Source organism: Gadus morhua, chromosome 8, assembly GCF_902167405.1.
Source record: "Gadus morhua chromosome 8, gadMor3.0, whole genome shotgun sequence".
NCBI lineage: Eukaryota > Metazoa > Chordata > Actinopteri > Gadiformes > Gadidae > Gadus > Gadus morhua.
In genome coordinates, this window is record NC_044055.1 from 1,075,201 (window position 1) to 1,092,354 (window position 17,154).

Here is a 17,154-nt window from a genome sequence, read left to right on the forward strand (position 1 = left end):
TGTTTGCACGTATGTTGTGTGTTTGTGTGTGTGAGTGCATGTTTTAATGTGCATTTGTGTGTGTGCATTTGTGAGCATGTGTGTGTGTGTGTGTGTCCAAATCAAATGCAAAACCATAAACAAAGCCACAAAGCTTCTTTGCCCTCCTCTTCATCAGACCGCTCACCATAGTGGGTTCACCTGGCTGGAGAACCTCACTACACACGGCTGGATCAACACACACACACACACACACACACACACAGACAGACAGACAGACAGACAGACAGACAGACAGACAGACAGACAGACAGACAGACAGACAGACGGACGGAACACAAACACACACATCAACAAGGGGACAAGGGCCTTGGTGTGACACAGACATGTTGAGATGGCATTGTGTATATATATATATATATATATATATATATATAATAAGTATAGCTTCAACATTTGATTGACCAGACCCGTGTTGACCTGACATCATCCTCCCCTCACTGACCTGCCAAGTGATTTGTGATTTTGACCTTGACCTTAAGCCCTCCCCGTGTCGTCACCAACCAGCGGTCCACACACTGAACGCACTGCTCCCAAAAGGGTTCATTCACACCGATCACCGACCACAAGCAGCATCGGTTCAGTGCGTTGACAGACTCACCGTCTTGTTAACCGTGGACGAGTCTCTTCTTTCCTCAATAAGCTACGACGGGCATCACTAGATTACAATTAAAAATCACACATGATAAAACCCAAAGCATCCATGGAGGTGAGAGACCACCGCCAACAGACCCAGGACAGACAGAGAGGAGAGAGGGAGAGAGAGAGAGAGAGAGAGAGAGAGAGAGAGAGAGAGAGAGAGAGAGAGAGAGAGAGAGAGAGAGAGAGAGAGAGAGAGAGAGAGAGAGAGAGACAGAGAGAGAGAGAGAGAGAGAGAGAGAGACCACCGCCAACAGACCCAGGACAGACAGAGAGGAGAGAGAGAGAGAGAGAGAGAGAGAGAGAGAGAGAGAGAGAGAGAGAGAGAGAGAGAGAGAGAGAGAGAGAGAGAGAGAGAGAGAGAGACCACCGCCAACAGACCGAGGACAGACAGAGAGGAGAGAGAGAGAGAGAGAGAGAGAGAGAGAGAGAGAGAGAGAGAGAGAGAGAGAGAGAGAGAGAGAGAGAGAGAGAGAGAGAGAGAGAGAGAGAGAGAGAGACCACCTCCAACAGACCCAGGGCAGACAGAGAGGAGAGAGAGAGAGAGAGAGAGAGAGAGAGAGAGAGAGAGAGAGAGAGAGAGAGAGAGAGAGAGAGAGAGAGAGAGAGAGACCACCGCCAACAGACCCAGGACAGACAGAGAGGAGAGAGAGAGAGAGAGAGAGAGAGAGAGAGAGAGAGAGAGAGAGAGAGAGAGAGAGAGAGAGAGAGAGAGAGAGAGAGAGACCACCTCCAACAGACGCAGGGCAGACAGAGAGGAGAGAGAGCGAGAGAGAGACAGAGAGGAGAGAGAGAGAGAGGGGCTCCATGTGTTTACATCTGGGCTTTGACCCCATGACCCGCCATGGTTCAGAACTCAGACGACTGGGAGTCCAGGTAGTCTTTGGAATGTGTCTGTGTGTGTGTACACACAAAAACCTACAAAGAAATACAATTTTGGACATTTCAAGAAATGTACCAAGGGAGATGGAGCAGAGAGAGAGAGAGAGAGAGAGAGAGAGAGAGAGAGAGAGAGAGAGAGAGAGAGAGAGAGAGGGGGGGAGAGAGAGGGAGAGGGAGAGGGAGAGGGAGAGAGAGAGAGAGAGAGAGAGAGAGCACAAGTGGAAGTACCAGAGAGAGAAACCGTACTCCTACCGTCTAGAGGTCTTTGACATCTATTAGCAGCGCCGCCGTGGGTTGAGTGGGGTCGCATCCGTCTCGGCTTTTTAAGATCCTTTGGACTCAAGAGTGTGTGTCAGTAGGCCACACATCACAGCGTGTCATTTACTATACTCACACAGGCCTTGAGAGTCCTGAAGTAACGCTCAGATCCTACGCCGTCGGCCACGGTGAGGCTGCTCAGCAGACGCACGATTGGTCGGACACAATTTCATGTCAGAATGCGATTGGCCGGCACCGAGTGTCACAGAAAGGTCACACAAACTTTGAACATATTGAACTAAAAGCCTCACGCCCCGGGATTGGCGCAGTGCTAGGTTGAGCCCTGACGCTCGTCCCACAGGGAACGGAAGGCCGCTATCAGGTTCGGCTTTTTGAAAGCTCTTGAAAGGTTTTGGATTCCCTCGAACCAATCAGGGAGGACCTGTCCAGATTGGTCAGGAATGAGCAGGGAGCCTTTTAAAATCCAAATCGTCTCAGACGGAGGCAGACGCAGTCAACCAGAACAGATATTCTCACAGAGCATTTCACTCACTAAAAACTGACAGGTTAGGCTGTTGAATTTCTAATAAAAATGACACTGGAACAATAGCTCCTGAATCGCACCTACTGCCTCTTTAATGTGAGTGACAATCTTTCACCATGTAGAAAAATGTGTTTGTCCAAGTCCATCAATCCAGTTTTCCTAATTTGTTGAAGAAATCCAAGAGAAATTTGTTGCAGAAATCAAACTGTAAGCAAAGCAGCGACTAAAGCAGTCAACGATTCGTGCAGTCATGGTGGCTTCAGCGATTGACGGATACCAAAAAGTATCTTGGCTTAAGCTGCAATCAGCAATTTTAACCCATCCTACTCTCACATGACGAAATTGTGATTTGATTTGGTCTCACAGTTTACATGCAATTGGATCTACAGCAGAGGCCTGTAGTCTAAGAAATACATGAGATCCATGAGGCTCGCAAACGAATTGGAAACACAATTGAATCAAAGCAAAGTGTGTCAAGCTAAATGTGCCGAATGCAGCTTTAAGCAGGATGTAATACACAATGGATCACAGATCACATTTTAACAGGGGATTTGAAATAGAACCAAAACATGAATGAATGAATGAATGAACTCAAGAATGAATGAATTATTGATGGCGGCGTCCCCTCTTCAGTCGAAGCCCTTTTGTTTGCTGTGCATGAAAAATTAATGGGCCTTCAGTCAGCAGCATCCACATGCAGCCTTCATCAGCTGTGTTGTAAAGCCCTCCCAGGACATTGTACGCTGCCCGTCTGGATCAGAGACAGCAGCTCCCTCAGCATGGATGGCAATGAGTTTTTCCGATTGTCAGATACACTTTATTGTTGTTGGGTGTGTATCTGTTCATGTGCGCGCGTGCGTGCGGGCGTGTGTGTGTGTGTTGCATGCATGTATGTCGATAGATAGCTAGCTAGCCAGAGTTTCCTTTTGCCATGTATAACTAGTACAGGTTCATTGGATTCTTGGACCTGCTTGTATCCAATCGGCTAGCAGTTGTTAAATAAACATTAGAATAAAAATGATGAACCCTTATGAATGAATGCAACCCATATGAATAAATATAACACACCCAAATGAAACATAAATAAATACATATGTATATGTTTATATGCATGTATGTATATATGAATGTGTATCTGTATGTACGTATGTATGTTAGTATGAATGTACTTGAATGTAGGTATGTATGTTTGTTAGTATGAATGTATTGGTATGAAGGTGTGTATGTATGTATGAATGAATAAATACATGCATGTACATTGGTTTACAGAGCTATGAGTGATGGATGGATGGAGTTGAGATGAAATACCTCAGCACATTAAAAGGTGAGATGGATGGCGCGCATGTGTGTGTGTGTGTGTGGGGGGGGCTTCTGGTGTGAGAAAGGTTGAAAGGAAGAATCAAACGGATACAGTGCAAAGGGAACAACAATCCCGGCTAAAGCTGTTATCAATAACACATGGTTGCTTAGCAACTGTGCATTTTCTAAAGACTGCCAGCATGCATGCACGCACACACACACACACACACACACACACACACACACACACACACACACACACACACACACACACACACACACACACACACACACACACACACAATTAATGTCATCTTTTAACAGAATCCGACCAATTCATTAAACGCGTCAATTCAAATATCTAAAGTCAATATACTTTTTCTTCCTGTGTATGACATATACGGCATGCTAATGGTGGACACTTTTGTCCAAAGCTTCATAACAATTACATTTAGACTGCACGTCTAACCATGTTTAACGACTGTGTAAAGTTAGAACTAAAATGTGGCACTTGAAATCAGTTGCGATGACTCTTGACTGAATAACTGATGAACCGTTCCGCCGTCATAAGAACTCCTCTCTAGGGCAGTAAGTATAGCAACAGTCTTCCCGGTGCCTGACGTTCTTCTGGCGTTCCGGCCGTCTTTATCCTGCCCACACTCGGCTCTCTGCATATTGAGCTGTCTGTCGCCGTCTGCGTCTGTTCTTGGCAGGCTACGCCGCTGCCGTTCTGCTGAGGGCCGTACCTAACCCTCTCCAACCGGGCAAGCTGTCCGTCATTAGCGTCAAGAGACACTTGATGAGATAGCGTGCCCGGTGAGTGAGTCATTACCCTCGAGTTAGCGGGAGAGACAGCTTGGTGCTCGACGTCAATCGGGTGAACTGACATTTACTGGGAGAGAGAGATTAACTAGCGGACCTGGCACGCACGCCCGTCGGCTGTACTAGAGGACACTATGGTTTACTTTTTCGGTGCCGTTTTGTGTTTTAGTTGTTGTTTTCTTTGCATTATTTAAACCTACATAACAGTTGAATTACCATTGAGCCTGTTGTTTTAGGACCAACAGAGAACGTAAACCCCGGAACAACGAGGCAACGGTCCAACTTTTCAGATTGGGATTGCAGAAAAATATATGATAACGGAGGGGAGGTGCAGTCAAATAGATGTCACTGGCTGACAGACAGACAAGGTTAGCAAATACAACAGAAGACGTAAGGAGGGCCGTGGTGCAGCAATACAAAATAAAAACAACGCAATGTGTTGGTGTGTTGGTGTGGTGTTTGATTGCAATAAGTCATCACCACCGTTGAACCAAGCAATCATCTGCCCTCATAAGCACACGAAACATTGCATTTGTGAAAACATTATCCCCATGGACTCGATTTCTGAAGAAATGAACGTGAATGCCAAAAATGGTGACGCAAGTTCTACTGAAGAGAAGACAACATTTAACTTGTAACTATTAACAGCAAGAAACCATTAGGAGAACATTGCGTTGTCTTTCTTCAGTGGTTGTTAAAGAAAAAGTTTCCTTCATTGAGTGCATTTGGTCCATAAATGGGTGCACGCCTTCCAAAACTACCGGCATCATTAGAATAATTGCTGAAAGGCCATTTCGATCATGACCAAGCGCTCGATAAAAGCACCGCTATGAAGAGACACAAACAACCACTGTGACAGGACCGGTGATTTATTGGATTGAAGAGCTGTCAAAAAATAGGTACATTCTCTCTGTGGTGTTTACCAGTCGATTTTCAAAAACATTTTATTAATGCTCCCAAAAAGGCAGAATCCAATTCATTGTCATTCGTAACAGCAATGGTCCTTCAAACTCACAATCTCTTTTGCAGAAGCGATACTTCAGGCACAGTCAAGCACTCTTTGGTTCCGTTCAGGTTCCCTCTGAATGTCACCAAAAGTAGTTGAATAAAATCCACAGAAAAACTCATTTTCCATTGTCCTACTAGCAAATAAATATGACCTATAGATATGGCATACATTTGTGATTCGTGGCGATTTATGTCAGACGGCACATACACACAAGCAAACAAACAGTCCGTTAGATCTGACTTATTTACAAAGCAGGACAACCTTTGAGCAGCACTCCACAAAATATGAATTTAAATCAGGTGACGACGGTTCAAGTTTGATGTTGGACCACCACACTGAAGAACCAGAAAGCAGCCTTTTTCATTTTCACGTTTTCTTCCCTTTACTTTGGGAGGAGAAATGTTGGCAGAAGTTCTAACCTAATGTAACAACGTTTCACGAGCACATTGCACTGGACGTACACATTAGACGATATTACATAAAAATGATTTAACCATTATTTCATGGTGCATGTTTGTTGCGTGACTTATCCGAAGTGACAAATCCATTTTACAATCTCTTTTCTGCATGATGCACTTGCATCTTTTACATGACAAACCAATGTCAATTCAGCGTATGCAGTGAGCCAGTTAAAGCTATTATTAACTCATTCCTAATACCGTTGGGGAAAGAGTGAAAAGGACTTTAATTTGATTGTTGACTGCTTCATTTTTATTGGTCAGTTAGTTTTTCTCAATATCCACACTTCTAATGAAATGCCCAAAGCCACATATTGCTTTTGAGAAAGTAATTGCTGTGTGTGTGCGGATTCCCATGTCTTTCAAAGGCCAGGTTTGCCTATACTGCACCTTTATCTTTATCATACCTAAACGTACACACATCTTATACTCACAGTTAAGATACAAGCTGTGGCATTTTAACAAACGCCTCCAATTGCTTTTCCTGGAAATGTATCCATTTAGTTTTAGTACCCACATTAGGTACAGCTTTGCCCAAATGGGAAGTCTCACTATCGCTTTAATGGGCAGAAATCGCTGTCATTACTCCTGGATGCAGAGTATACGTTTGTACTTCTACCTGACTACCTTCTGGGCCGGCCATTCATTTATCGAGGAAAACCAAGAACCTTCTCAAACTACCATTTCCTGCTCACTCTCATTACAGCCAAGTATTTACAACCCCACCCCCCCCCCCCCCCTTCCCCAGCAGCTCGGCATTCCCAGAGGAACCATCCACCCCCTCGGCGTTCCCAGAGGAACCATCCACCCCCTCGGCGTTCCCAGAGGAACCATCCACCTCCTCGGCACTCCCAGAGGAACCATCCACCCCCTCGGCGTTCCCAGAGGAACCGTCCACCTCCTCGGCGTTCCCAGAGGAACCGTCACCTCCTCGGCACTCCAAGAAGAACCGTCCCCTCCTCGGCGTTCCCAGAGGAACCGTCACCTCCTCGGCGTTCCCAGAGGAACCGTCCCCTCCTCGGCGTTCCCAGAGGAACAGTCACCTCCTCGGCGTTCCCAGCGGAACCGTCACCTCCTCGGTGTTCCCAGAGGAACCGTCACCTCCTCGGCACTCCCAGAGAAAGCGTCCACCAGCTCGGCGTTCCCAGAGGAACCGTCACCTCCTCGGCGTTCCCAGCAGAACCGTCACCTCCTCGGCGTTCCCAGAGGAACCGTCACCGGCTCGGCGTTCCCAGAGGAACCATCACCGGCTCGGCGTTCCCAGAGGAACCGTCACCTCCTCGGCGTTCCCAGAGGAACCGTCACCGGCTCGGCGTTCCCAGAGGAAGCGTCTGGTCCCGTTAATTGTGCCGACCTTGGAGGAAACGCGGCGAGGTCGGGAACGCCGTCCAGGGAAAACACGGCGCTGTCTCCGATGCATCACTGTCTGGCACGCCGTGCGTTAAACTGCCCGCCGCTGTCAGGTCTGATGGTGGTGGAGGTGGGGGGGGTGGGGGAGGTGGGGGGGGTGGGGGGCGACCGATAGGGAACACGGAGCGGGAGACGAGGTGGGGGTGTACGGCAGCGCCGCGGTCCTCACTTGTTCCGTGGAACCTTGTCTCCCAGCGGGACCTCGTGCATCAGTTTCTGCAGGGGGGTGGGGGGGGAGGGGTTAACACATGAGGCTGCAGCCGGACCAGCAGCTCTACCGAGCCACGACGTCTCTGGTGTACAACTACAGCGTGCACACTGGGGAACAGTAAGTGGACTGCATTTATAAAGCGCTTTGATCCAAAGCGCCTCACAGCATTCACCCGTTCACGCACACATTCTCACGCTGACGGCGGCGTCAGCCATTCAAGGCGACAGCCGGCTCGCCGGGAGCAGTCAGGGGGAGGCGTCTCGCCCAGGGACACCTCGACACTCGGCTAGGAGGAGGCAGGGATCGAACCGGCAACCTGCGGTTACCAGGCAACCCGAACGCCTGTAGCGTACGGGAACAGGCCTACAGTGCATTCTGTAATCCCACGAAGAAAAGAACAGCAGCACACGCACTGTTCCCCGTCGGGAGAACACACACAGTGTTGAGGGGTGTTGTCATGGCGACTCGGCCTGGGCCTCTTACCTCCAGCAGGCGGTTGTAGTAGCCGAAGTCGTCCTCGCCCTCGCCGCGCGCGTCCTCCACCTGGTAGCGCCGGCAGGCCAGCCCCAGCTCGTTGGCGTTGAACAGCGGCGCCGGGTCGATGGAGTAGCCGTTGATCAGGCTCACCAGGTACTCCCGGTAGTGCTTCCTGCGTGGGGGACAGACGGACGCACGTGGGTAAACATGGCGACCGCCGCGGCAGACGGTTCGACGAAGGGGAGCTCCGAGGGGTGGAGTCGTGATTGGTCTGTTGTGACACACACACACACACACTCAGAGGCCAGACGGACCTCAACACAAACGCACACCGTGGTGTTACAGCCCAGACAGAGAGAACACAACCGCACGCACACACACACACACACACACACACACACCCCGACACACACACACACACACACACACACACCCCCCGACACACACACACACACACACACACACACACACACACACACACACACACACACACACAGTGCAATGAGAGTACAGCTGTGGAGGCTTGCGGTAAAAGCGGTAACAGATCCGTCGGCCAATCAGAGGCCGTCCCCCATGCGTCCGACACACCCTCTGTGGACGGACGTGCACAGTGTGGATGCGGCGTTGTTGTGTGGTTGTCAGGGTAACGTACTCGCAGAGCCCGGCGTGGCCCGGCTGGGTCTGGGCCCCGCAGGCCGCGTCCGACTGCTGCGCCGCCTCGTCCTTCTGCTCGATCACCCCGCACAGACCTGGAGGACAGGGACGGTGGGGGACATGGGGGACAGCAGAGGACATCAGGGGCCATCAGGGGACACAAGGGGACAGCAGGAGACACCAGAGGACACCAGGGGACAGCAGAGGACATCAGGGACATCAGGAGACACCAGAGGACACCAGGGGACAGCAGAGGACAGAAGGGGCCATCAGGGGACATCAGGAGACACCAGAGGACACCAGGGGACAGCAGAGGACAGCAGGGGACATCAGGAGACATGAGGGGACATGAGGGGACATCAGGAGACACCAGAGGACACCAGGGGATATCAGGAGTCACAAGGGGACACCCGGACACAACAGGAGACACAACAAGGCTGATTTATGCATTTCATTGCATCTTCCCGACTTCAGAGTTAAAAACCCAACACATACAAACATCTGAGGGGAGACTGTATCAGGTGACCTGACTTCAGATATTCACTTCATCTAAAGTCTGAGGGCAGACGGGCTCCAGTATGGATGAACGGAGGGCTTCACTTTCATTCCCTTCAGATTAGCTTCCACCAATCAGGTGGCTGCAGGCAGGGATGTGCAAGCGTGTAATTGGCTATTAACAGTGAACACAAACTTGGCCGGCAGACGTTGACTGTAAAAAAAAATGTCTATAAAGGTTCCAAATCCACAAAGTGTATTCGGCTGCTGCAGAAATACACTCACCGAAAGCTTCATCCACTCACGCAAATGAGTCTCCTTCAGCAGAGTATATCTGTCTAACGAAGCAGGAACGAAGGTTATTCTGGTCTCCCCCCCCCCCCCCCCACCAGAAGATCTGCCGTGTCACGGCCCGACTGCTGGGTCTGAGATTACCTAGCCCCCCTGGGTCAGCGGGCCTCGGACCCCCTGGAGAGAGCGTGGCCTGGACCTGACACACACATGGCAGTGTTCATGACCACCCAGAGGGGGGGCTCACACCAGGCCGACACCCTCCAAAATAACTAGGGGTGTGTGTGTGTGTGTGTTTGTGTGTGTCCGGAGTTTGTGTCTGTGTGTGTGTGTGTGTGTCCGGTGTTTGTGTCTGTGAGTGTGTGTCCATGTGTGTCCGTGTGTGTGTGTCTGTCTATGTACGTGTGTTTGTGTGTATGTCTGTGTGTGTGTGTGTGTGTATGTTTCTCTGTGTGTGTGTGTGTCTCTGTGTGTGCTTGTGTGTACGTCTGTGTGTGTGTGTGTTAGTGTGTGTCTGTGTTTAGGTGTGTGTGTGTTAGTGTGTGTCTGTGTCTAGGTGTGTGTGTGTGTGTGTATACGTGTGTGTGGGTCTGTATTTAGGTGTGTGTGTGTGCGTGTGCGTGTGTGTACCTGTCTGAGTCCCGGGAGGAGGGTCTGTGTTGAAAGCCACTCCGTTCTGCACAGAAACAAAACATGGAGGCAGTGAGAATGTGCAGTGTTTACTGAGTTATTAATCCACCCCCGAGCACAAACATATCCAACTGCTATCTATTGGATTCTGTGTCCGTCAAGAAACAGAACAGAATCTACTCACTCCCGGCCTTATGTCTGCGTGTAATCATCCCAAGATCCCTCGAGTTTCCCGTCACGAGCTGAACTAATCCCTGAACAGTTGCGCGAGCTTGCGTCTTCTTCAAATCACCGCAACATTCCTGCATTAAGGCACCAATCATCGACTCTGCTCCACTCCTCTGAAGAGACGAAACGTCTCCTATGTCATGACGTCATCAATTCAGTTTTTTACTTTTTTAATCACTTTTTAGTTTAATTTTTAATTAAGTTTTGTCGTGTTTACCCACTCCTACAAATGTATCGCTAAGAACACACACACACACACACACACACACACACACACACACACACACACACACACACACACACACACACACTTCAACTAAACCTTTAGAGAGAAGAGCCAGCCGCAGTTTTGAGGTCATACAAGTAACCCCCCCGTCCCCGTCCCCGTCCCCCCCGTTATCAAAGTTGCTTCAACTTTCTCGTGTTTTTCCGTTCTAACTTCCTGTTAATATTCCACCGCAGTACAACAGCTGTATCCCCCCCCCCTCACCCCCCGACCGGCCCCCCAGGGTGGTCTTATCAGAGTCAGTCAGCTGTTGACAGGGGCCCCTCCGGGGGAGCGCGGCTGAAAGGCCTCCCGTCGGAGCGCCGGAGACGGGAGTCGGGCGCCGTGGCGACGGGAGGATGCTGCAGTCTGAAAGGTCACGACCTCCAAAGTCTTTGGTTCGGGTTTGACGGCGCTGGGTTGGCTCTGGAGGCCGTGGCGCCTGGCACACGGTACATTCCTAATCGGCGTGTTCTCCCAGGCCGTTAAAGAGGGTTGTTATAACAATACGGTCCCCCTGATGGGGGGCTGCTGGTATGGGGGGCTCCTCCCGCCAGACCCTGTGGGAGGAGACGTTGACTGACTGCAGGGGGGGGTCTATCGCTGGGCTGAGTACCGGGACCTCACTGCAGCCATTAGAGCCCAATGAGGCCCCTCCGTGAACGTCACTAACCAGGCCTCTCATCGGTGCAAACACAGCTGGGGGTTCTGTTCACATCACTATCAGGGCGGGGCCGCTCTGAGGGCGGGGCCTGGGCCGCTCTGAGGGCGGGGCCTGGGCCGCTCTGAGGGCGGGGCCTGGGCCGCTCTGAGGGCGGGGCCTGGGCCGCTCTGAGGGCGGGGCCTGGGCCGCTCTGAGGGCGGGGCCTGGGCCGCTCTGAGGGCGGGGCCTGGGCCGCTCTGAGGGCGGGGCCTGGGCCGCTCTGAGGGCGGGGCCTGGGCCGGGCTCTGAGGGCGGGGCCTGGGCCGCTCTGAGGGCGGGGCCTGGGCCGGGCTCTGAGGGCGGGGCCTGGGCCGGGCTCTGAGGGCGGGGCCTGGGCCGCTCTGAGGGCGGGGCCTGGGCCGGGCTCTGAGGGCGGGGCCTGGGCCGGGCTCTGAGGGCGGGGCCTGGGCCGCTCTGAGGGCGGGGCTCTGAGGGAGGGGCTCTGAGGGCGGGGCAGAACGGATACGGGGGGATTTGGCTGTCCCTGATACACACGGCATGGGAGAGATGGTTAGTTAGAGATGGTTAGTTAGAGATGGTTAGTTAGAGATGGTTAGTTAGAGATGGTTAGTTAGAGATGGTCAGGGTACATCATGAGCCGTAGCCTAGATGGCAAGTTGGACCGGTATCTGTCGGAATGCAGACACGCGATAAAGGGTGAAAGGTTTGTGCGTGTGTGTGTCTGTGCGTGTGTCTGAGTACCTGCAGCAGGGCTTGCAGTCTGTTAGGCTCCCAGTCTCTGAGGTAGAAGAGGCAGTCTCTGGGGTGGTGTGCGTGCAGCCCTGACACACTGCACTGGTCCACGGCGCAGGTCTTGGGCCCAGACGGACGGGGCGAGGGGAGAGGACAGGACGGGAGGAAGACACTCAACATTTGATCACACTAAGACGAGCTGCACCGTTAAACGGGAAACATGTTCGAATGAAGATGATAGGAGATGGATACGTCCTAATAGATATATTATATAAATATTGTGAATATTGTGCGACCTCCAAACATTAAAACGTAATAATAAAAAGTAATAAATGTTCTGCATCAACCAATCTATACCACGGCTTCACAATGTCTTCATGTACTGTTCAAATAGAGCCAACAAAACGGTTTGGCATGTACTCTGCGGCCCAGGGTCGCGATGCACCAGATGAGAATCACTGCAGTATGGAACCAGCCCCACCACCACCTCCACCGCCACCCCCCCTACTCACAGTGTGGAAGGGGTTGTTGCAGCCGCTGCAGAACTGGTAGCGGCACTGGGAGCAGCAGAAGTGCATGCAGCCGCCCTTGGACAGAGCGTACTGGAAGCGACAGTTTGGGCAAGCTGGGGAGAGGCAGAGCGGGGATGAGGGAAGGCTGAGGGCCAAATCATCTACTGAGAAGATAGGAGGTCTCTCTCTGACACCAACGAGAGAGAGAGAGAGAGAGAGAGAGAGAGAGAGAGAGAGAGAGAGAGAGAGAGAGAGAGAGAGAGAGAGAGAGAGAGAGAGAGAGAGAGAGAGAGAGAGAGAGAGAGGAAGGAGAGAGAGAGGAAGGAGAGAGGGAGGAAGAGAGAGGACTGACTGATCCCGTTGTCCCGGAGGTATCCCGCCAGGCCCTGTCTCTGGTACTCCGGGTCGTTCTCCCTCTTCCAGGACTGGTACTGCTCACAGGACAGGCCGGCATGCTGGGACTCCCACTGTGGACAACCTCATCATCATCATCCTCCTCTTCCTCATCATCATCAGTTTCAGACCTCTGGATAAGCAGTAAAGATCTGGACTAGTATTTATGAATGTTACCATTGATTATAACATATGCGTAGCTGTATGATGACTGTACTTGACTATGCATCATGTACTTGTGGTGAACATGTGATCTTAAACATGATGTGCAATGGGCCCCAACATGGGTTGACAGAGAGAGGAGAGTCTAGCATCAGTCCCTGCTGTATTCTCAGACCCCAGCGTAACACTTAGGGTTAACCTCGTTAACCCTCGTTAAGGCGAGCACTCACAGGTTTCTTGCACTGGGCGCAGAAGCTCTTGCGACACTGAAAGCAGGTGACCTTGAGCTGGTGGCCGTCGTAGATGAAGCCGTAGGAACACTGGGGACACAGAGCAGAGCGGCAGAGCCGGCCTCAGAACACGGCTCCATGGATACCAGCGGATACCTCTTCAGCTGGTAGACAGGCTTCCCCACGGAGGTGTTGATGCACAGCCATCATTAAATTAATGTGCCACACCTGTACATTCCAACGCTACTGTCACCCCTCAGAGAAGGCCTGTGAGGTTGTGCACGTGGGTGTGTGAACGCGTGCGTCAATGCATGTGGTCGGTGTTTGAGTGTGCGTGCCCGTGTGTGTATGAGCATGCGCGCCTCGGTGTACATGTGTGTATATGTGCATGTGTGTTTGTGTGTGTAATGTGTATACGTGTGTGCGTGCGTTTGAGTGTGTTTTGGTGTGTTTGTTTGCGTGCATGTGAGTACATGCGTGTGTATGTGTGTGTGTGTACTAAGGCTGGGACAACGTGTCGACGTAATCGATGACGTCGACGCATAAATTACGTCGACGCGAAAAATGTGCGTCGATTCGAAAAACCTAAAATAAAGATGGCGGCGACGGAGCGTGGTAGCAACGCGAGTGGCTTCTCAGACTATCACAAGGCGCCACTCACTCGTTCCTCTAAAGTATGGGCATTCTTTAATGTGAAAGGAAACGATTCCGTGATACGTCGTCTTTGCAAAATGGAGATTGACGGAAGGCCTTTGTGTTTTCAAGGCTTCAATGTTTCAAGGTTTTTTTGAATGCTACCTCTGACTTCTAAGAATGCATTACTTTGCACTTTTATTTTGGACTTTTTAAGGCGATAAACATGTATTGCAATGTTAAGGAATTCATGTTTTTTTCATTCAGATATGTAAATCAACATGTATAAATTGCTATTGGTCAATTAATGGGGAGATAATCGATAGTCGAATCGAAATCGAATCGGACAGAAAAAATGAATCGTTAGATTAATCGATGCATCGAAAAAATAATCTCTAGATTAATCGTTTAAAAAATAATCGTTTATCCCAGCCCTAGTGTGTATGTGTGTGCCTTTGTGTGTACATGCGTGTGCGTGTGTGTGTGTGTATGCATGTGTGCGGGCGTGCGCGGGGGGGGGGGGGTGCCTACTCACGTGGCTGCACCAGAGGAACTTGGGGTCCTTAATGAGCGCCTGCTCGGTCAGCTTCTTGTGGAACAGCTCGTACACCTCGGGCTCCAGACACTCACGCAGCTACGGAGCAGAGGAACACCGCCGCCATGAAGGGATCCCACGCCCAGGGGACCACGTCCCTCGGCCACACGCTAGGCTTACTTCACGCTTTCACATTGTCGTCCATCACTGCAGAAGTCGCAGCGTGTCGCGCATCGACTCGCTCGTAGCTTCAAACAACCCGGACACATCTCCGGTGGAAGCCGACCGATAGTGCTTTGATCCATAAAACCACGTCCTTTAACCCAGTATATTTTACAAATTCAAAAACGCAAGCCAACTTGTACTCTGATAGTATGGATGGTACTACGGACCCTCCCTGAACCCCTACGGCCTAACTGGCTCCGTCTGAGGCACTCTAGTTAACGACACACAACTGCATAGCCAGTTTGGCCCCGTTCACACGGGGCCAAACTGGCTATGCAGCTGTGTGTCGTCCACACGGCCCCGTCCACACGGGCCATAAACGATCCCTCACCCTCCGTGGTCCTTTGATGCGTTTCAGGCATATCTCCGTAAAGACGGACTCACTGCGACAACGCGTCGAGCCGTAGAAACGCTGCAGAACATATTCAAGGCACTGGTTCTCCACGGAAGAAAGTAGAGAACCAGGGCGATGACGTCATTGTTGGTGTGTCAGGCGTCCACACGAATCCTAACACAGAACCGCATAGGTCAGTTTTTTACTTATCCCCCCTGGGACCTGGTTTCAGAAAAGAGCGAGTTCGGGCCCCGAAAAACACCGGCTCCTTCTGGACGGTCGGCCGACAGAGAAGACGTTTTCGCCCGAACATCTGTTCCGAGTGGACGGCGCCTTGGATTGGGCAGAAACCCGTTCTAGAGAGGACCGGCTCACAAAGCAGGGGACGCCACAATAACAACCGGCCTGCGGCCTGCGGGCCGGGCGGGGGGGGGGGGGTACCTGGATGTCCAGGGTGGAGAAGTAGCTGTTGAGGTGCTCGGGGTCGTTGATGTCGGGCTCCCAGCACACGGGGCACACCATGTCGCGGATGTGCTTGTCCCGCACCACGATGGTGAAGTGCTGGCGGAAGCAGCCGCAGCACACCGAGCACTGGCACGACGTCAGGGACTGCATCTGGAGACGGGGGGGACGGGGGGACGGGGGGGGGGACAGGGGGGGAGGGGAGAGAGAGACGGGGGGGGGAGGAGTTAGGGAGGCTAACGCGTGGATTTCAGTTCATCCCTGATTGTTTTTATACCTTTCAATTTTTCTTTTTATCCATTTCTTATTTTAAAAGGGAAATTCAGTCCAATTTCCAATTAGAGGTTAATTTCTAAGTGAAAGTAAAAAACAGGTCATTTTTTTTTTATTATATACATTTTTCTCTTTCATATTATTATTATTATTATTATATATTTTTCTTTCTAGTATAAAGGTGACATCACAGCAATATTAGAGATTATAGTCAATTAAAAGAAATTGAATAAAAAAGAATTAATAATAATATATATATTATTAATTCCTTTTTGTTCAATTATTTTTAATTGACTATAATCTATAATATCATTATTTTATATATATACTATATCGAGGACTCAGAAGAGACACCAGCGATGCCCCCGCTGCCTCTCTGAACCCCCCTACGGCAGCGCCCTGTCCGCCGTGGGCTCCCTCAGTCCGGGCGCGTCAGGATCAACGGCCCAACACATTAGCAGCGTTCATGCGTCCCGTACCTTGCTGTGAGGGAAGATGGACAGACAGATGGGACACTCTTTGGCCAGGACCCTCTTGATGAACTCCCTGTCGTGGGACTCGCGCACCGCCTGCACCACGTCCTCCAGGCAGTAGGTGGCGTTGCTCTCCAGCAGCAGGGACAGCGCCAGCTCGCAGCGACCCCAGCTGGGCAGGTCGTACACCGCCAGCAGACGCCTGCAGGTGCGCTGGAGGGGAGACGCTCGGTCACGGACTGAGCGCTGCGTTTAGGCACTGGACCCGTCAACGGAAAGGTGTCTGCACTATTCCTGTACGCTATTCGAACAATTTATACAAATATTTGTATGCATTTTTTATGGTGTATCATATCCTTTTGATACTTGTGCATGTGACGGGTGAACATTGGGGATGATAAAACAAAGAGTATGGTTTGTACAGTATAATGTATGTTACATGTGATAGATAGAGAACACATGTGTATCAAGATCACATATGTAATATTAAATATAACTTAGTCTTGTAGAAACAAGTAGCCTTGTCTTTACTTAGTGCCGAAATGATTAAGGGTTACATCTGTTTTGCGAGTCTTGAAAATAAGTCTAGTATTTAAAGTAATGAAAACACAAGGAGCAGATTAATCCCACGCGGAAACACCATCTGGCCCCTTTCAGTTGATCATCTGCAAAGAGATGAGTCAAAAGAGGCGGAGGTAGGAGAAGTAAAGTCCACCTCCGCAACACGCTCCACTAGGGGCTGACTGAGGTACGTGAAGCGGAGGGCCAAGCAGGTGTGCTGGAGGCCTGTGCTGTGTGCCTGGGTATCGCTGTGCCACTGCCTTCACGCTCCCCAAGTCCTAACATCAGAGAGTTCATAGAGTTGGGTAACATAATCCTGGTTGTTGTTTCACAACACGCGTAGGAAGCAGTACT

At 50.8% G+C, this 17,154-nt stretch overlaps 1 protein-coding gene across 3 annotated transcripts in view; it reads right to left on the reverse strand.

Moving 5' to 3' along the window:
* Positions 1-5,334: 5,334 nt before the first annotated feature.
* Positions 5,335-17,154, reverse strand: part of rnf31 (ring finger protein 31) — a 29,536-nt gene continuing 17,716 nt past the window's right edge. For 2 of the 3 annotated variants that reach the window (XM_030364843.1, XM_030364844.1), the window contains exons 15-25: positions 16,246-16,452; positions 15,473-15,646; positions 14,473-14,571; positions 13,305-13,394; positions 12,872-12,986; positions 12,520-12,632; positions 12,017-12,127; positions 10,119-10,164; positions 8,701-8,797; positions 8,055-8,220; positions 5,335-7,576 (exon numbers count right to left, since the gene is read on the reverse strand). In XM_030364843.1, coding sequence (XP_030220703.1) covers positions 7,526-7,576; positions 8,055-8,220; positions 8,701-8,797; positions 10,119-10,164; positions 12,017-12,127; positions 12,520-12,632; positions 12,872-12,986; positions 13,305-13,394; positions 14,473-14,571; positions 15,473-15,646; positions 16,246-16,452 — 1,269 coding nt within the window. In that variant the 3' untranslated portion in view covers positions 5,335-7,525. The remainder of the gene's footprint in view (positions 7,577-8,054; positions 8,221-8,700; positions 8,798-10,118; positions 10,165-12,016; positions 12,128-12,519; positions 12,633-12,871; positions 12,987-13,304; positions 13,395-14,472; positions 14,572-15,472; positions 15,647-16,245; positions 16,453-17,154) is intronic. The other variant, XR_003977790.1, reaches the window with a different exon arrangement.